The sequence below is a fragment of the Cydia splendana genome, chromosome Z, assembly GCF_910591565.1.
Source record: "Cydia splendana chromosome Z, ilCydSple1.2, whole genome shotgun sequence".
Lineage (NCBI taxonomy): Eukaryota > Metazoa > Arthropoda > Insecta > Lepidoptera > Tortricidae > Cydia > Cydia splendana.
This window is the reverse complement of record NC_085987.1, coordinates 11,762,820-11,784,978: the sequence shown is the minus strand read 5'-3', so window position 1 is coordinate 11,784,978 and position 22,159 is coordinate 11,762,820. Positions and strand designations below refer to the sequence as shown.

The following is a 22,159-nucleotide window of genomic DNA, read 5'->3' as shown; positions in this document are numbered from 1 at the left end:
TTCATCACACTTGTGAAGCGCGCCAGGCTCAATTTGTGTTGAAGAGATACTTGAGTTGTTTTTTATCATAAAAAATAATTGTGAGTTTTTTTTACTTACGAGTATATATATTTTTTCGTTTGTTAACTGCTTATATTGATGTACCTATAGGTATAGGTACTTACTGTACGGATGAAGTTGTATTGGTATACTAGCTGTTATCAGCGTCGAGGTAACAATGCTCGACACCTCATACCGCGTAATCGAAGCGACAATTCGAGTCGTATCAGAGTCGTATTTTATTGGTAGAGCGCTGGTATAGTGGCGATGAAGGCGCTGTACAGTTAGTAGAGGAGAGGTATCGTGGTAGGAGGTGACGGGTCGGGCGCTCGCTATCGTTCGCCGGTCACCAGTGCTGGCAGTGCTGCTCGAACGGTTCCGCGGCTTGGTATAGCGCGGTTCTACTATATATCCACAAGTTTAAGTCGCGCCAATTCAACAATCTCGCCAGTTTGTTTACAGTGACGTGTGTGTAACTAATTTCTAAACGTACCTACTCTTATAGGTAGGAGGGGCGTATCGATCGACATAGTACAACCTAGTTGTACAAGTAGTCAGTTTTGTAGCGGGAAATTCGGTATCGTGACTGTAGACGAAATGAAACTTGTATTATTAGCAAACACCTAACTAAATTGTGTTCAGTTATGTATGCGTTAACTGTAAGCTATGGGTATGTTACTTCTTTATTAACGTTCTAAGCTAACAACTCACTTTATATTTTGTTTATTTATTCGGCCATGTTAAATATATGGAAGAAGAGTATGTAAAATATGTGTAGATTTTATGCCTTATATCAGTGGTGTACGGTATAAAACTGTACTAAACATAGGTATCTTTGACGTCGACTGTACATAAATGTCTAATGGCCCTTCAAGTATATCAATTAGAGCTTATAAATCAGGCCGCGATTAATTGATCCTGTTGTAAGTAAATAAATAACTTGGTGATTACGTAAGCCAGATAGTATCGATGTGAAAAAGCTAGATTAACAATGAAACATTTTAGGACCATGCGGGAAACCAACCGCTACCGTTGGTACCTACAAGCTTGTTCATATAATTCAACTGTGATTTCTCTACGGAATTTTAAGTCGTGTTTAAAATTCCCATTCATAAGTTCATGCCAGGCGTCGAATCTATTATGCTCTATTGCGCAGGTGGGTGTATTAGAAATAATCATGCTTAACCTATTTGGCTGAATACATAAATATGCCAAATTTAAACATGACGTGATTGTGGCAATTTACTAATTTCATGGTGTACATTACGGCAGTAATAGAGCGTGAAGTCGGCATTTAATTTGGTCTGTAATCGCATTGGCAATACCTCTGAAGAACATACTATATCACCATTAATCGTTTTGTAACTGAAGGCCTCAAACAGACTAATAGTATATATTATTATATAGAAGACAATACACAGATCGACCAATCTATAGGTCTACCTAATTTTACCGTAGAGAAAACTTTAAAGTTGTTTTCTAGTGCAGCTTTGTTTTGGGACCGATATGTAGTTTAAGTATTAAATTAAACTGATTTAACAGAATATAAATCAGTCGCATATACAAATACAGCCAAGCCTTTAACCAGTCCTTATTCAACATATAATTTTAATTCTGACCGCGGTAGACCTATAGTCCAGAGGACTAAGATGGTCGGTTTTTTAACAACTGTCAATTCAGTCATCATGCCTGTCACGTTCTAACAAGCATATAAGTGCGAAAGTGACGCAGGACATGGCAAGTGATAAAAATATGACCATGATACCGCTGCAATAGTGTAGTAAAAACGTGTAAATACTATAAGCAGTATGTGTAAAACACCAAACTCCATATAAAAATATTTTTGCAGGTATACTATGCACAGGAGTTTACCCATTCCAGAATTAATATAAAACGTCGTTTCCATGGAGAGATAATGCATTCTGACCCTACGTAGTATTGCCATACCTATCATGTATCACACGTTAAACTAAAATAAGTTTTTGGCAAAATTTTCATTTTTGGTACAAGCTTTTGTCGCTGACTGTACTTTTCATACGACAGACAACTAATATACTGATCGAGACAATTCTAAAAACCCCCTAACACAATTAGGTTGCGTTGTTTCATCACAGAGTTCCTATGGCCACCTCCTGTCTCCATCATCAGATCAGTTCGACAGTACCATATTATTGTATTGTCATCAGAACTACATACAGCTCTGCCAATTTTCATGACGCTACGATCCTTGGAAGATGGTTAAATTAGTTACCTTAGATTAGGGCATGCAGTACCGGTTCCGGTACCAAGAATTTCATTTCCCGGTTCTGGGCATGGCTGGAACCGGGATTCCCGGTTCTTCCCGGTTCTCAAGGCATATTAAGATTATACTTAAGAAATTGTTTGTGTTAGTGTACAATCTTTATGAATGACTTATTTTCATATAAATTATACATACGTATCGATAAATGACTTATTTTATCAAAAAATCTAGCGTTCCAACCTATTTTACGAAACCAACCTGCACACGGCCCATTTTTGTAAATCTTCCGCTACGCCCCTTTGGAAATTCCCAATACCTAATCACTACAAGTCAATATTATTGCACGCGCTTTCATCGCAAAACCTTGGCTATAGGCTAGAGCCACCAGCCCTGCGAATCGCTGGTTTACCTCCGCCTGATGGGCATGGCATTACGAGCTACACGGGAGGCCCCGTAGTCGATGCACTCAGCACTATGACGGCACGGCATATAGAAATTAAAAAATCAACCCGACAACGGATTTTTTTCATATAAAATCAACTTCCTAGAAAGAAAGATGAATATTCGAATATACCTAATATCCTACTTACCCGAGCCAAAACGTAATATCGATTGGAATACCTACTTTACCAGGTTAATTTGTCGGGTTATTTGGGTCCCCCGTTTCATAGCAACATTATTAAATGTGATTTAATGTCCCGAGCTAAAGTACTAGTGTTAAAATGGGAATAAATACGCATATTGATGAGAACCGGGAAGTACCGGTACCGGGTCTTCAGTACCGGTTCTTTCGACACAATGAAATTCCCGGGAATTCCCGGGAATTTGAGAACCGGGAATTCCCGGGAGCATGCCCTACCTTAGATTCCATTACAAGTTAGTTACATACAGGTCGACCTAATAAAAGCTTGTTAAAAAAACCGGGCAAGTGCGAGTCGGACTCGCGCACGAAGGGTTCCGTACCATAATGCAAAAAAAAAAAACAAAAAAAAGCAAAAAAAAAACGGTCACCCATCCAAATACTGACCACTCCCGACGTTGCTTAACTTTGGTCAAAAATCACGTTTGTTGTATGGGAGCCCCATTTAAATCTTTATTTTATTCTGTTTTTAGTATTTGTTGTTATAGCGGCAACAGAAATACATCATCTGTGAAAATTTCAACTGTCTAGCTATCACGGTTCGTGAGATACAGCCTGGTGACAGACGGACGGACGGACGGACGGACGGACAGCGAAGTCTTAGTAATAGGGTCCCGTTTTACCCTTTGGGTACGGAACCCTAAAAATGGCTAAAACTTGGGTGGGTACTTTAAGTAAATACCTAAGTATTTCCCGATACAGTTACTAGAAATCATCATTAATATGTAATGTCATCTAATAGCACCCTGTTAAACACCTTTTAACAAAGGAGCTTCTCGTAGTCATCCGTCCATGTAACAAAGAACTGAAAATAATCCTAATCCTATTCTTTGGGGTGATAGTTTTGACGTATGAAAAAAAGGAAGAGTATGGACTCTCAGCTATTTCTTATTGGTTTACTATTACTTCTAGACTGAGATGGTTGGTTAGATGTTATTATGGTAATTACTGTACCAAACTTCTGGCAGCTGTTCGTCGGTAGAGACCAGAGAACGTAGGCCACTTGAATGGTGCAAGTTTTAGAGTTCTCTCTCTAAGTCTAGCTACCGTCTACTAGAAAACCACCATACGACTAACCGTACTTTACCAACCTTGAGTCAAGTGGTAGATCTAAATAGTGTTCGCTTTGTTGCCCCAACACATTTTTTATATCGACACTACGAGTACAAAACAATAAGCGACCAATTATGTACCTACATCTAATCCAATCTATTATGATGTCATTACATATACTTACTGATAAGATATTGGGCGTATTATTTTACGCAAATTTTTACACAGTATGACATAATTACATATATTAATAAATTAAGCCGACTTGGTATGATTTTTTATTCCTATCTGACTGGCGGTTACCTCTAGTCTTACCGTAGTCATAAGTACTGACCACGACAAGAGAATTGTTAAAATGCTGATATATTCCGCTGTCGTGAATCTACATGACAGGGCCAGCGCTTATCGCGCTTAACGCATTGATGATTTTGCGTACGACAGTCGTACCTCTGTACCTCTGTAGTACGTGCGAGAGTTCTGCATAGACACTAGACAGACGAAGGTTTGGAGCGACCTCGCTCCAGAATAACCCGAATAATCTTAACCATAGATTTCAGTACCTAATAATTAATAGATTAGTAAAAAAGTTATTGTAACATATACGAGTAGGCGCAAAAGGCCTGGTTTCCGAGATATGATTTCTCTCCCTAATCAACTACATTCTAACTATCAAGATCAGTTTTTTAGATTACTTAATTCGGTCAAATAAAAGCAATAATGTAGGTTTATTTAGATGCTAAAACCCTTAAAATGCCCTATTCGTTATTTTTTACCAGTACGCAACGGCGGTTAAGTTTGATGTTGTTATCCACTAATCCCCTTATTCATAAAACTTTACGGGCCTGATTTAGTTAAATTATGTTTTATACCTTTCTTACAAATACATAAGTCAAAATAACAGATAAAGACAAACAATCATTAGCTAATTGATGTTTGTAGCTCGTTTATGAATAAGGGGGTAAAGGGTTAACAGGAGCTCAATATTACTCAGGTCGACGATCAGCATGGCCAATACCGATGTGTGGGTTCGAGCTCCGCTACCGTGCCGGGCATTTTCCTCCGATGACGGCATCACGCTGAGGATGCTCGACTATTGTAACATCTCATCAGTAAAAGAGATGACCGAATGGTCCCGGACGTTATGGATAAACTTTATTTTGTCATATAGGTATTTTAGTTGGCTCTATATTTTCGTCATTTATAGACAACTTGTACATATGTATACTTAAACTTTATATTCGTTTACTCTGCTGATTTTAAATGGTTCAGTAACGGCAGCTGCGAATAGAGCCAATTTTCGGAATAATTTATGGTCAATAAGAAAAATCATAAAGATGGAATTAATATCTATCATATCACGGATCAGAAGCTCTTTGAGACCAACCAAGATTAAAGTCCGCGAGAAGGCGCTCCTGTAATCCTGCTTTATATTATATCATGCATGTTTATCTCATCAGGTCTAGCACAAATCAATAAACTCGACAACACAACGGTACACAGCGACAGTATAAAACACAGTTACCATTGGCACTTGTTACTGTTACAATTTTTACTGTGAACCCTTACCATGAGTTTGCGCAATCGCTATAATATATTATAGCAATTAATCGAAATTAAACTTTCGTGAGACATATTTTAAACTGTTTAGACGACAACGGTTTCACTCACTTGAATTTTTAGTCGCTATTTGCGCCATGTTTCGGGCCAAAAAATTCAAGTGAGTGTAACCGTTGTCGTCTAACAGATTATTGCAACTATTTACCATAGTACGGGTCACGCGACTAAGACTATTAATGTGCCCGCGGTCTGGAGAGTCTAGCTAGAGTGAAGCTGGAGGCCTAATAAAACTGTCAATGTAGTGAACTTTAAGACGCTATTCAAATATCACAATTTTTGATTTAAATTTATGGGCTGTCATTGTCAGATGGAGGTGCTTGTCGGATAGCTTTATTGCCAGGATGTCTTGAACCCGTTTTGTAGAGCACAATAGCTCGCTGTTTACCACAATACGTGACCTCGTCCATTGTGAACGGTGTATGCGTATACGACTTCTATTACACTGGCCAACTTAAGAAGTATCTTCTTCTTCAATCACTGAGCACTTCCGGGTCTTTGACTTGTTTATTCACCCATTTTGCTATTAGTTTATCTTATATATGTATACCTATACTATTGTAAATCTGTACTTATGCAGTATGTGTAATTTACTCGTACAGATTGACTGTACAGTCACGTTCCGTGATTGTTCAAATAAATGCCCATTTACGCATGTACCATCGCGCTCCGCGATTGTTACGCCATTTAGGGTTCTAGCTAAATTGGTCATTCCATAGCGTAAGTATGGAACAACCAATTTAGCAATATTAAGGTATGCTAAAAACTAACAGAATATTGCTTTATATTTTTCAATTTTGGGAAAAGCTATCCTACAAATCCGTTTAGGTTTCCCGAGTATCCTTGTGTCGCTAGTGAAATTGACAGCAGTACTGGTTCAAAGCTGATGTCTTATTTTTGAAGATGAGTAATTAGGACTCACTTCCTTTTTAAATGCCGACCGTGTAACTTAGTAACTTCCTTTGAATTTCAATGATAAATGCAATGAACTGTGGTCACCGGCACCATTAAAAATATATCGACACCATTTAAGCTTCCATATAGTTTACTTCAAAAACGAGTAGGCTTTCCAAGGAAGCGGTATTCAGCGATATTACCGTTTAAACTGGCGCTTTATTAATAGTGTTATACTTGCCTGCTTCTCTTTTCTTTAGTTAGGATATAGAGTTTAGGACACTCTACTTCTAGTCATAAATCTAATCATTATGGTTCGAAACTAAAGATACAACTTACGAGCAATGCTGAAAATTTACTTGTTTAGGAAAATTAAGGACATATGTATGTAGGCACTTTGACTTACTTATATCAGAATATTAACTAACTAGCGACCCGCACCGACTCCGCACGGGCTACACAAAACCTTTACAAGTTATACACTTAAACTCACTCACTCTATTGATAGGTGAAAACCGCATGAAAATCCGTTCAGTAGTCTTCGAGTTTATATATGTACATACATACACACAGACAGACGCGGGGGACTTTGTTTTATAAGGTGTAGTGATAGAATGACAAATAAGAAACTCTTGACGTTTACAACTCTTAAATTCAGGATCTATGATCTTAAATGTAAAACATAAAACGCGCTTTCTAAACAACAGGATCTATAAAGGCAATTGACGTGAGCAAATAGCTGTATACAAAGTAGATTGCACGCATGCGCGACTAGGAACAGTAGGAACGTGTAGAGGATTACATTGAATTGTTCTGCACATCCCGCCGCTCGATTAGAGGCAGAAGTGAATGGTTGGTACGCCCACAGCACAAGCTGCGGCCCGGCATCCTTCTCGCCGTGATTGTTAAACCAATTGACATCATTGCCGTGGGAATTATTGCACGAAAAGGATCGCTTTTTGATATTTATTATAATACTCATTTAATTCAATAAATGCTCATTTACCTAATTAAGGCAGCGCGCTTCTGGAGATGGAAGCGCTTTCAATCGCTTTACACCGTATGCTAAGCTGTACGCTATCTTGTGATATTAGGTATGTATATCACCATCGTGATAGAGTCTGTTCGTGATTATTTCCTAAAATATTAACTTTATCAAGAAATGATTTTTAAAGACCCCTATTTGTTTTGAAAGACCTATCCAACGATATCCCACACTAAAGGGTTGAAGCGAAAAAAATTACATCCCCACTTTACGTGTACCCTAAACGTTTGTTTTATCACTTTGTCGACATAATTGACTTATATATCCATGCATGGCATCCAAATTGCAACTTTCTAACTCTAACGACCGCGGACGGACAGACAGACAGACGGACATGGCGAAACTATAAGGGTTTGACTACGGAACCCTAAAAACGCCAACAAAGTAATAAACACAAAAAGTATTTAATGTTTTAACAGCCTTCTTATATGCACGCGGTATTACGTTTTCAATGCGATATTATGCGTTTTAATTAAAAGTTAGCTACAATGAATCGTTTTTTTACATGAGTAGGTAAAATAGCTACAAATTGTCGATCGGTGTGCCGATAATCGGTCGATGTGGAGTGGCAGCGGGGCGCGCGGCTGGTGGGAGACCGCGGGTGATGTAAGATCGGCTCCGGTGGTGATGTCAGCTCGCCCACGCCTCGCCCCCGCGCCCCTGCCACTGACCCCGCGGCCCGCGAAGCCTTCCGCAAGCCTATTCGAAACACACTCACGCAAACAAAACGATAATATTGTAACTCAAGTAAGCGCTTTATATACTCGTACATATATTATTGAAGTTAAACTGCTCAGACGGTGGTTGTGGGTAATCGATAAATTGATAGCAATTGAAACTGACATTTTAGGACGTATAATAACATTTAGGAACATTCGCAGATTTAAAGACAAACAAAGCTTTAAAAGTACAAGTGAGATAAACTAACACGCATAAGTATACCATAAAAGTATTCCAGATCCAGGCTTTATTCCATATACATCACGTGTACCCCTCTACAGTGCTTGCATTTGTTCTGTATCAAGTTTGATGATATTCATAGTCCCTTTAAGGCTTAATACAAGCTTAAATCAATTTTTTTATAAGTAAATTTAAAAAGAAAGTAATTGTTTTCCGGCCAATCATTGTCTATGGAAATATATGTAGTTTTAAAAAGTATATGTGATAAGTCACCTCTTTGTTTCATATTTGTCTATTGCAAAACTTATCTAGTGACCTATCTATGTATACCCGCTCAGTAGATGACGATGTCAACCGCTTAGATTTAAATATATACATATATATACAGATTATTTTACCTTGCAGTTTACATATAATAACTGAATGAATGGCATTATTGTTTATTTGCCCAAGGTCATTTTTCCGTAATCTACACCATACTTTCTTTCATCCATATGTATTTAGAGTGGTCCGCATTGCACGACAGTCAATTGACATTCAAGTGATTATTTACCGACTATTGCAAATAAGTCTGTTAACAATTCTTCAGCTAGATCCAAGGTTAGTGTAAAAAGTATTAAATACGAGTATCGCTGCCTGCATGGTGTGTTTAAGTATCGTATTGGCACCAGTCATCGAGCGTAAGTGACTTGGTGCAGCGATGCAGTCGAATAGTCGCTCGCCACTCAGACTAATAACGCATAGACAGATAGTCCCCATACGGCTAATCTGCCAAAAGTGAAGCCGAAACACGATCGATGTGTGCATGGGAGGCTCGTGTTTTACGCTCAGCAACACACACACACATATACAAAAACGTGTTGCCAGTATATAGATATTTCCCTCAAAGTGGGGATTTAACAATATCCTTAACACTTGGTTATTCATAATTTGTGTGTAGATTTAATAGCAAAAGCTTTTTATGTTTATTTAAGGATTTTTTGCATTAGAGTCCTTTGTGAAATAAGGTTTAAATAAAAAATTTATACAATTTACAATTTTTTATTTAAAATGTGCATGAAATTACTACATAACTTGAAATAAAATAATGAAATATTTAAAAATGCATATATCATTTTTATATAATTATAGAGTCTGGCTACTGAAATATTACACAAATGTTTGGCGGGAAATTCAAAAAATCTTGGGCTGGTCACAAATATTTTTGATTTTCTGTGCACACGTAAGGTACCTAAGGATATAAGTTAAATATACGTTGACGTTCACTGAAAGTCAGCTCACATAATTTCTACCACTATGTAACGTACAGTCAACGATAAACACATATGTTAACACTTTCTCACCATATACCATTGTAACAAGGCGAAAAATGTAATGTGGTGTAAATAAGACCTAGCTCGATAATACCGTAATATTCATCCATCACCAAAAAAATACATAAGTACTATGCCAAATATGCTAAATGCTAAGTATCAAAATATTTATAGAGCACCAACCTCCTGATTTGTTTACATTTGTTTAGGAGTTGTAAACATTGCAGTTTTTCGATAGACAACGCTACACGTCTACTTCGCACATTGTCGTAATTATTTACAAGCTTAAATAATAGTTTGCGAACCTCACTCAGTATAGACATTATTAATATTATTTACAATAAACCCCTTATAAACCGCAAACAATTTGAATGAATGACATAAATTGACAACTGACTTTTAGCTTTTTTTTAAATCATAGACAATTGGTGATACAACAACGAAATATCTGTCAACAATTTTTGGCTAGCCAGACTCTACAAGGAACTTCAATTAAGCGTATTCATTTTAGGATGTAAACGTCATGTGCCATTTTGAGGAAAAAATATTTACTACACTGGCAACATTTATAAGAAATGGCGGCTGACGAAACATTGGATTTTAGTAGTTACGATTACGTAAAAATATCACATTAAACTCTATACTTACGCGTGAAATGTAATGTAAGTCGGTTTGTTTTTATGATATGATGCGTTGTGACACCCATACAATGCACAAACAACCATTTTTCCTGTGTTTTTGATTTTTAAACGGGAGGTGTACTCAAACCGACGTGACCTTGAGTACTGCCAGGGCCGATCGGATACGGTGACACGAGTGCGACGTGACGTCGCACTTGAAAAGGCTTCACTAGGGATGTAGGAACACTCAATCTATGCCTTATAAATCTATGGCTCGCCATATAGACCGCGACTAATAATAGTAAGGTATAACATGACTACGATATGATTATTGACATTAATCATGACAACTAATACACGCCTTAGCCTAAAACTATCAAAAGAACAACGCTAAAAAGATTATAACTATGTAATATGATAATTATGATTATATGTATGTTAACTTATGGTAACAACAACTCCAACTGAACACAATTTAATATTTGGTATGCATTTATTTATAGTATATTACGCTTACCAATGAAGACGATGTAGATACGGTTAATAACTTGAAAATTATTGTTACAACATATATACGTCAATACAAGATAAAATAATATTTTTAATGACAGCCTTACGGATAAAATTAAACGAATTTAAGTAGTTAATTTATTATTACATTATGTGCTGTTTTTGTACCAGCATGACATGTAGGTTCATTAAGACTTTAATTATAATACGAGTATAATTAGGTTGCTAACATTTTCCACAGGGCGATAGCGAACTTATACATTTATAGCATACCTAATCCTTATGCATGTTCTGTACATTAACATGGGTTAGGGAAGCACATTGGTAGTAATGTATTGATTAAAACTGTTAATGTTTTTTGTTATACCTACTTATACATAAACCTGCCCGCCAAGCGAATATGGATTCATTAGGCAAAGGCTAGACGATCAATACATTATAAAGTGTATTACTTGTGTGTTATTTAGTTCTTGAGGCGTATTCAGATTGCAATAACTGGTTTTGAATATAATCTGGATTTGTTATGGATATTATTATATCCAACCAGAAATGACACATTTATTAATAATGTCATTTTAAACATAACAAATACAGATGTAAACCATAAACTGTTATGACAATCAGAATAACTACCCCTTTGATATAATCTTATGTATTGATGGGCTGGCGGCCCCTCCGAACCTGATAATTTACGTGATAAAAAGTGTCCTGAATTAAATATTGAAATATGTTGATGCTCTCTACGATCAACTTTGATTGTCTGACCTTTGTCTCTATATTTATCTCGTCAGTACGTAACGCATAACGACTACAAAAGATATTAGCTAAGCTTTACCACACTATAATCTCATAATTAATTTCTGACCTGTATGAAATGCGTTGCATACTGCTGTGATGTGATGAGCCGTTAATTTTGTCTGTCTCGATTCATAATTTATTCAATGTCTATTAGGGTCTTAATTATAATACGAATAATTCTAACCTATGCTTAAAGTCGAGTATTGCGCGTCCTTTTCTGTCTGTATTTCATTCCAAGAGCATATTTCATCGGAATAAAATTAGGGAACGGTGAACTTAAGGGTAATTTAATTGTACTGTAAATGCTTGATGATAATAATGTTACATTTATTCATTTTCCATCAATTGCCTGTTACGAGTCAAGGGTAGCATTTTGCGTTGGCAGGCATATTTGGATTTAGTTAAGATATTCTACAGCAAAAGCTATTCGAAATAAATATTTAAAATCTCTTAACAAGAAATACGGAAATCCTTTTGAGTCATTAACCCACCTAGTGTGCTCTTTCGATGACTGTACACTACAACACTATGACGAGCTTTAAACTTGTAGGTGTCCTGTGTAACAAAAGGTCAATTTTCCAAAAGCTTGTAGTAATGTAGTAGGTATCAACTATTAACCGGACGTTACGACTCAATAAGCTTAGTATGCAAGGGTGACTATTGCAAACATGGTTTATGACATATATGGAGTTCTTTGTCGTGTCTATTTCAATGTGAAATACATTTTAATTTTTTAATTTTTAACAAGCAGAAACGTCTGCGAACGATGTTATTAAGCATAGAATAAATTTTTCATATCTCATGCTCTGAAAGTCGGTCGTTGTTGTTCTAAAAGGTGTGCAGAAAGTGATACGTTTATGCTCTAGCGCAGAAAAGTGGTGTACTCCTCTGCGTCCCCGTCCCACGAACAACTGGGTGGAAACAAAATGGAAAAATAGTGTCTTTATTTCCTCGCCTGTAACAATTGGTAATTGTTTAATTTTACTAATCCCACGTTGATCCTTTTTTTATAAAAAACGATGAAAGTAAATTGTTAAAAACAAATTATTCTTAATTTCTTTCGTTGAATTCTATTTACTCGATTTCATAAGACTCGAACCAAAAGGAATACACCAAAAATATTTTTTTAAACCTTACACTTGCGTAAATGAGCAAAGGCAGAATCTTATACAGCCACAGTTAAACGTTTGTACGATATTAAATTGGTTTTTAAAGTTATTTAGCACTATATTCATAAAAATAAAATAAAATACAAGATAAAAATTTCTTATATTATTAATTACATTGTTATTTAATATTTAAAATACTTTTATTATGTTATTGCGTGGTGCGGCTTACCAAGGTCGCGGTGCGGTCCGGTAGTCTGTGGCGGCTTTTAGAACGAAAAAGTATAAAATTAAAAAGTATGAGGCAATCCCGCTGATTTTCACACTATAATGAACAAATCGTTTTAAAATTACTGCAGTTTGTTAAAAAATGTGTGTTTTCGTAAATATTGCAATCTGAATGATTTGCGCTAGGGTTTATTAATCTTCACACATGTAAAGTCTCCGATTGCAAGTAAGTCCTAAGGAAAAAAATCATGGCCGTAGGTATAATGGGTACTTCAATTACTGATTTTGCGAAATTGCCTTGTCTTGTTTGGTTTCCTCGCATTCGATATGAAAAGTAGAGTGTTTAACTCGGGTGAAAGGCACCATTTCCGTCTCGGGCTATTGGCGCTCTCACTGCGTTCGAGCGCCAAACTACCTCGACAGAAATGGGTGCCTTTCAACCCTTGGTTAACAATCTACTATAAAAGTGGAAAAATTACAGCGCTGGAGTATCGATCCAGAGGCCGAGAGTTCAAGTCTCACCCAAGACAGTAATTTTTCCACTTTTAAATTTATTCTAAGTGAAATAAATTTGTTCTACTACTTTGGATGTCACCGATCCGTAGAATTATCTTCTGGACTGTTGAATAATCTGTACGGGTCTTTATTTAATCTTACCTATTAAAAACGTACTCCCGAACACATACCTACTCGTATTTTATCCGTAAGGCTGTATTTATAAATTGTATCAATTATCAGTGACCGTCCTATCGCGAATGAATGAAACACGGTGTCAAACATTAAACTATCAAGTGCTGTGTAATGCGATAAATATGGATTCCAACATACACTAAGTGCAGTTAAACTGTGTCCGAAGATGGATGGTGGTATTGTGAGCACCCCGCGAAACAGATTCCAAACACAACTGAAGAATGCTGCGAGTGCTTTGTGCTCAAGGAAGCACAGGAGAAGCGAAGACATGTCGGCCGCGGTGTTTAGTTCCGCTCGCCCTCACACATATCCTCGGGCGACATCGACCAAACGGTCCGCCTTATCGTGCAGAATAGAGCCCCTTGTTTGCGAACAGCAGGCCATCGCGTTAGAGACTAGTGAACCGTTCATGGCTGACGTCATTCATGTCTATGCTACCAAATCTAATGGAGTCTTTAAGGGAACTTTGGCAAGGTAAGCTTTAGTTTTTTAACTTAACCCACAGGAACAAATATATTGACTTTTTGTTTGTAATGTAATGTGTCCAGTTCAATCTTAGGTACAGTATATTATAACCTAGTGCAAACACGAGTAGTATTCGTCGAGCGTCGACCTTTAGTGTTGACACTATCAATTACCAAAAAATTATAAAAATACACAAGATAAAGATAAAGGTGTGTTATTATTACGTTTTAATTGTAATTGCGCGTGTATCACGTGAAGAAAGAATTTTCGTTTGATATAAATTTTAGGTAGATCGCAGTGAAGCGGAGCTTTAGAAAATGATAAAAACTACATATGCAAGCTATACATATCATAGGATACGGGGCTATCAAGGACTCAACTGCTGCGCATAATAAATCGTCTGTTGCGCTCTAAAGTGGTGTTCAATAGAAATTACGAAGAATGTAAATAAATATGACTGATTTTTTTGCATTTGACATATGTATAACCTAACATTTTATTTTAACTAATAAGATCATAGTTGTCCTTAAAAAGTGCGAGATTACGAAGTAATGAAGGTAAATTGGTTTGTTTACGTTATTTGCCGTGTCTATTGAACTCCACTTCAGAAGTCACTGTCCGATCACGGCCCTCCTGCAACGCGGCCCTCGGCCTTGCTCAGAGGTCAAGACAGGTATTAAAAGGCCGGAATCGTTCCCTTATGCTAGCATAGTTTGGTGAAACATATTGCATAAACTTCAATGTCTGCAAAAAACACTCTTTGTTTTAAAAGACATAAATTTTAAAGACGTTTCACATTATTTCACAAAAGGAGTGTTTTTGAAGCCATATAGATCACCGTCCTATCCCGTGTGATAAGCGAAATGAAAAAGCTTAAGTTTTGCTGTCTGCTGTCATTTGTCATCATTATCTTATTCATCGGCGGCGAAGGGCACGGCACATTGTTAATATTTAAGTACCTATGCGATTAGTTATGACATAATTACAACAATAATTTATCATTTATCGATTAATAGCTAATCAAAAACGTCTGTTAAATCTATAATGCTATATTTATTTTTATTAATTCAGAAACAAACATTCATACATAGTTTATGAACATATTTTAAAGACAAGAATAATAGATCTATAGTTTCATAACAATCATAACAAAATAACATATAAATAGGCTATTAACTACATAAGAGAAAGACTTAATTTGTATTTTACGACAAACAAGACAGACAAGACAAACAATGTTACTATCGAATTTATAATAATTGTAAATAGTCATTTTTTTTTGTATGATAACTATGATAAGGTCAATCGATTATTTCATAAATGAATTCTTCGTGACTTCGTGAATTTATGACCTGATAGCTTACAGGTATGTAAAAGTAGACCGATAACTAGGCCGCCGGAACCGACTTTTCCCCTTCCCTTTTTAGGTGATAGCCAAGTGTTAATCTCGTGGCTAGAGCATTAGATCAGCTTAGCATAATCCAAGGAACAATCTGGCCAACTATATAGCATCGCCTGAGACAAAAGTGCATACTCACTGCCTCTACTAGTTGGTGGAAAATGAAGTACCCGTGGATTTAATTGTTGATTTGTCTTTAAGAACTTTACGAGAACAACGACGAAGGAAGGCATCTAAATGGCGTGTTCCTGCTGCGTTGTTTCGGTCAACAGCACAGCACGCATGACATCACGCTCGCGTCGATTTGTTTACCGCCCGGGGTAGAGGTGATCGAGTAATTAATTACGCCGCTATGCCAATTGTTGATTCAATTTTGCTATTTGCATGTCATTGTCGGATTCACAAAACCACCTACCCTGTTAATCTTTCTATCTAGGACCGATTGAGTCATGGTATACAAAACAAAAATAATTCTCAAGTACATATATCTCACCTGGAAATTGTGAATGAGTAGAACGGATTTTTAGAAGATAACTAAGATAAGAGTCGCTATCTGCTAATGTCAAAGACAACGCAGTATTTCTTAATTATCCATGTAAGGTCAACAGATACAATCGTGGGCCGCATTTACATCATTTTGAAATACTTAATGGAAACTAATAGAATCGTCGATAGTGTGACATCTAGATTTTATCCCAATGTGTACTTAACTCATGAAATAATATTTATGTACCTACATCCAGGTGATCTAAAAAGGTCATACAAATATCGTCATTCTGTAAGGGTGAGCTGTGGAAACGCAGCATTGCAGCGAGATTGCAGCTTAAGACGAAACTGAAGGGCCCGCGCGAAATCGCCTTTTCATTCATACGTAGTCCTCATTTTCCTCTCTGGATATTAATATTAATGACACAAGTTGTTGTAAATCATTTTAAATTAAAACCGGTTTTGATAATAATATTAAATCAAAGTAACAGGCACAAGCAGTACCTACAATGAATGTATATATGTTATTATTTGACATCTCATCTGTCCAATAGCTGTTAACGCTGCTCGCATAAAAGGATATCTTATATTTCCTTTTTAAATAAGAGATGGTGGTAAAAATATTGGAGCACAATCGTGATACAAGGTGCACGGACCAGGTATAAGCACCGGGTCAATAACATGAAATGACGTCAGAGTCAAAAGCTCACATATCGTCACGCGCAGATGACTCGCTCGAATGCCCAACATTGTCCAGCAGAAAGGTGGAATAGCTATGAAACGGACAACAGGATTTCTAAATATAAATAATTAAAAATAGTTTCTGGCAAAAAAAAATGTTTTTCTTAAACGCACTTATTTGTTACCTATACTTTAATGCGGTACTAGGAACTGGATTCGTCAAAACGAATTTTATGATTCTACGCACGGGGTCTAATTTACTATTAGGCATAGGCACCGAAGAGTTCCACTGTCTATCTTCGGGGTTCATCATCATATCAGCTCGATGGTACCAAATATCTGTATTCTGTACCTATGAAACAAGTAAAGTTTCAAATCGATACGGTTATTAGAAGTATGTACTTCTAATTAACCTATGTAGGTTAAAAGTTAAAACCGACTTGCAAGACTTTATTGTTAGTTAGGTACAAGTTACTTAATATATGTTAATAATAAATATATGGTTTGGGGTTCCTGTACTTATTTAATCTTTTATTTTTACACCATAACCGCACGCTTGAACCGGTTTCCGCTGTCAGATTATTGATGATTTGATGAAATTATAGCATAATACGTACGTAACTTCGGCGATAGTGCAATAATGTGGCACCATTTAGCTGGAGACTGAATGTCTTATGGGGCAGACGGTGCTCATAGGAACAACGCAACCTATTCAAACGCATGAATATTTTTGGATATTTAAAATGTATTTGAAAAATACATAACTATTTGACTATCATAGATCTAATCACGAAATGTTATCATCGCATTGAATGACAAACAGTTTATCTTTAAATTGTAGATTTAATAGATTAGAGCCATTCCCCTAAACTACCTAGTTTGATGGCGTTTCCGTTTAGTAACTGATAGAATACAGAGTAGATAGATAGATGAAAAACTCTTTATTGGCACACACACACACACACACACACACACACACACACACACACACACACACACACACACACACACACACACACACACACACACAAGTAAAACATACAGCTTACAGAAAGCAATTGATTAAGGATAGATGTAGATACCAGGCGATCTTATCACTAAGGAGCGATCTCTTCCAGACAACCTTTGGGTAGCGAAAACAAATCATTTAATAAGTCATAAAAAGTAGGAGAGTAGAGTATTTTTAGTAGGTATACAGAGACTGTACCAAATACCCGAAATGCATACCCGAGTTGAAATTTTGAAACACAAAATGAAAACTTACTATTTATTAAATAAGTTTTTGAAAAAAAAATCATTTTTGGTACAAGCTTTTATCGCCGACTGTACTTTTTTTCCACAGGCAACTAATACTCATCGAGACAATTCTAAAAACCCCAAACACAATTAGGTTTCGTTGTTTTATCACAGAGTTCCTATGGCCACCTCCGGTCTCCATCATCAGATCAGCTCGATGACACCATAATATTGCATTGTCACCCGACTTACGTATGTATGCAAAATTTCAGCTCAATTGGAAACCGGGAAGTGGATCAAATTTAACTTGCAAGATTTGATTATGCATACACACAGACAGACAGACAACGGTCAGGTGAAACTAAATAAAAGCTTGTAAAAAGGAAATAATACATAACATAGTGACCACGGTAGACAGCAGCAGGCGTTCTTTCAAACTATTTATGATTAAATATTGACTCGGACCTTCTTGCGCTTATTTCCGAGGTAATACCCTACTTGCCTAAACATTATATTCTCTCTATTTTTTCAGATACGAATATTTTATACTGATACACTTTAAAGCTGGTAATATGTGTAATTAAATTAAGTTAAGCAGTAGATAATTAGTAATACTAATGAAAAATCGGGCAAGTGCGAGTCGGACTCGCGCACGAAGGGTTCCGTACCATATAAAAAAAAACAAAAAAAAAAACAAAAAAAAAACGGTCACCCATCCAAGTACTGACCACTCCCGACGTTGCTTAACTTTGGTCAAAAATCACGTTTGTTGTATGGGAGCCCCATTTAAATCTTTATTTTATTCTGTTTTTAGTATTTGTTGTTATAGCGGCAACAGAAATACATCATCTGTGAAAATTTCAACTGTCTAGCTATCACGGTTCGTGAGATACAGCCTGGTGACAGACGGACGGACGGACGGACGGACGGACGGACGGACGGACGGACGGACGGACGGACAGCGAAGTCTTAGTAATAGGGTCCCGTTTTACCCTTTGGGTACGGAACCCTAAAAATGTCATACTTGTTCATCTCAACATGTGCATGGTGGTTCGTGTTGTTAGCGGGGCCTAGCGAGGTAAACAATCACGACTGGAGATTTTACATAATTAATATAATTATTGTTGCTACACACGTGTATTTCTACTGACAGATTATTTATATGTGTAATAGCGAACTAACAAAATAGACAATGTAGACATACTAGTATAACATATATAACTATACTTACCTGGGTGGATCGATTCAATAAAATCATGAACAACAAGATTATATATTATTTGTATACTCGTACACCTACATCATCAAGGGGGAGGCCTATGTTCAGCAGTGGACGTCTTATGGCTGAGATGATGATGATGATGACACCTACATAGGTACAGTCTTTTTAGACCGAATTGTATTAAAATAGATATATCAGATGTACCTATATTTCAAATTATCTAAGGTTTACTCGGGTAATTCCGAATGTCGAAAACTGTCGGATAATTCCGAAGGAGACTTTTATTATGATGGAATTAAGGGTGATTTTCATCTGAATTTCGGAATTATCCGACATTCGGTAATACCCGAATACACCTTACTTAATAAATTAATAATACATATAATATAACCAATTAATACCTAATAATTTAAAATGTAAAACAGAAGGTCTGTTATAAGTAAGTAGTTGATTCTAAAATTATTGATTTCTGCTAACAGACGTAATTTACAAATATCAAAGCATAAAATTTGTACAGATGTAGTGTATAATTATTTTCCATCGTTTTTACACGGAAAAGTACGAAAGTGTCGGTGTAAAAAGTAGTGAGGTTGACTGAAGTAGCATGACAAATACGAACATTTCCGAGAGAATACGATAGAAAACAAATATGCTCTACATTATTTGTAGGTATCTTGTATTATTTTAATTCTGCACGACCAAAGAAGAATAAAGTTAATCCAAGATCTTACTGAGTTTTCATCTCAGATAGACTTTATATACCCATGCCCATGTAGGAAGTTGAAATTGCAATGGTAGGTTAGGTTAGTTTCAAGCTCAACTCGAAATAAATCATGCATCCAAAAATTCTTCAACCTTCTACAAGTCACAGCAACTTAAGTGTAACTACGTAAAAACTTGGGAACGTAAGCTTAGTATTATAGTCTGTTTTTTTTTTTCAAAATTAAGTACTATGTATACCATACATTTTCTATACAAGGAACAAATGTGCGTTCCATACTATTTCCTATGAGCAGTACCTCATATTATGTAGTTTAAAAAAAAACAGACTAAGCTTATCAATCGCACACGTCCGCAGGGTCTCGGGTACATAGGATAAACACGAATCAAATACATGCTGTCGTGTATTTATAATAAACACTAGAGAGAAACAAATGACCATCCCTCTCGCTCGCACACCATGATGTCATGGTGTATTTTTATAAATGCTCGCCTGAGTTGCACGTTTTGAGTCCTACTATCGGTATCAGCTTTACAGTTAACGCTGTTTTTGTTATTCAATTCCTCGCGCATAATTAAGGTCAACGATTCCCATTTTAATGCTCCCTGAAAATAATATGGCAGTTCACTTTGCGTGGCATTGATAATCTTCGTCGACGAAGTAAATAAGCATATAATTTAATAGAAGAATGATTATTACTTATGCCACGAATATTCTTAACTATTCGGTATTAGGCCTAAGTTATTTACAATTATAATTTTTGACGAGACAGTGGCCGAATTTTAGTATTCGCTAAAACCTGACATCGCTATTATCTAGTCTGGGGTAACCTTACAGCAACTAATTTAATAATCAAGACCGGTCGAGTGTGTAAACCTTTATTTAATACATACCTTACGGACAAAAAAACAAAACTTACACCGTGTATAGGCTGTGCGATTTCTAAAATTAAGTTCTCCAGTCTTACTATAGCTGGTCAAGCAGATCTTGTCAGTAGAAAAGGCGGCAAATTTGAAAAACGTAGGCGCGAATGGATATCGTCTCATAGAAAATTTGAATTTTGCGCCTTTTTCTACTGACAAGATTTGCTTGACCAACTATGTCTTACATGATCTCAGAAAAGCGGACAGGCTATATATTTTTTTATACAAGCTACGATTAATAGTTATTTGTTTAACCAGGGAACTAAGTTCTTGTTTACGCTACGCCTTACTCGCTTACGAACCCCGATCATCCGAAAGATTAGGGAACTAGAGGTACAAACAATTAAGATCGTGACGAAAAACGAATACCTAAGGCGGCAGGGGCAAAAAGGAATGAATTTAAAGAACAAGTGACGAATACAGATTATACGAAATAAGAAATGACGAAAGACCAATGAAACGAACGATGCTGATACCGAAGCCGTGAAGTGAACCCCATTTCTTGCGTTATCGATGTCTCCCACGTCGCTAATACTTTAGGATAACATAAATATATCTTCAAACGCATAATTAGAAAATTCAATATAGGTACCTTCATTTGCAAAGCAACTGATAGAACAAATAGTATGAAAAGTGGAGTAAGACTTTCCACTTCTATTTTCATTTCTAGATAAGTAGATCTTGTTTTCTTCTGGGTGTTTTCCACCTTATAATTTTTGAGCTAACGAGACACGCCATTTACTATACTACACTCAATAGCAAAAAAATTCCGTGTCGGGCCACGCATAATGAAGGGTGAAAAACCATACCAGCAAAAGGGCATTATTTATTTATTTATCGTATGGCATTATACACTGTGTTTTTAAATATTAACATGCATATCATAACTTAAATTTAGCATTCCGTAAGTAGTCGATAGCGTCGCTCGTGAGGTCTTTGAAATCCATGGGTGACCCGTCATACTTGGTTATGGGGCATTCGAAAACCATGTGGTGCACGGTTTGTTTAGGGTCTCCGCAGTCGCATTTCTCAGCGTCAGTCCAGCCCCATTTTTTACGCAGGTAGGCGCAGTGACCTATTCCGGTTCTTATACGGTTTAAGGAACACCAGATACGACGGGCCTCTTTGAAACCACGCGGGAATTTACGGGGATCGAGGTGAAATAGATCTGCGGTTTCGTCTTTTGCTGCCCACTCCTCTATCCAGGCGGTTTGGACGTTCCAATCAGTCGAGGGCTCGTGCACGAGTAAGGCTGGTGGATTTCGGGACTTAAGTCTTGGCGATCTGAAAGTTCTTAAGTCTGTATTAATGGGCAGGTCGGGCCTTGCACGAAT

The 22,159-nt window shown here is 36.7% G+C and overlaps 1 protein-coding gene across 9 annotated transcripts in view; it reads left to right on the top strand.

The window, feature by feature from the left end:
• The window catches only part of LOC134804508 (uncharacterized), a 70,287-nt gene that overhangs the window by 12,828 nt on the left and 35,300 nt on the right, over positions 1 to 22,159 (top strand). Inside the window, exons 1-2 of one of the 9 annotated variants that reach the window (XM_063777584.1) lie at positions 393 to 507; positions 13,741 to 14,166. The exons of 2 other annotated variants lie outside the window; for them this stretch is intronic. In XM_063777584.1, the coding sequence (XP_063633654.1) occupies positions 13,859 to 14,166 (308 nt within the window). In that variant the 5' untranslated portion in view covers positions 393 to 507; positions 13,741 to 13,858. Of the gene's footprint in view, positions 1 to 392; positions 545 to 573; positions 710 to 13,740; positions 14,167 to 22,159 lie in introns of those variants that run through there. 6 more of the 9 variants (XM_063777582.1, XM_063777583.1, XM_063777581.1 and 3 more) reach the window with 6 other exon arrangements.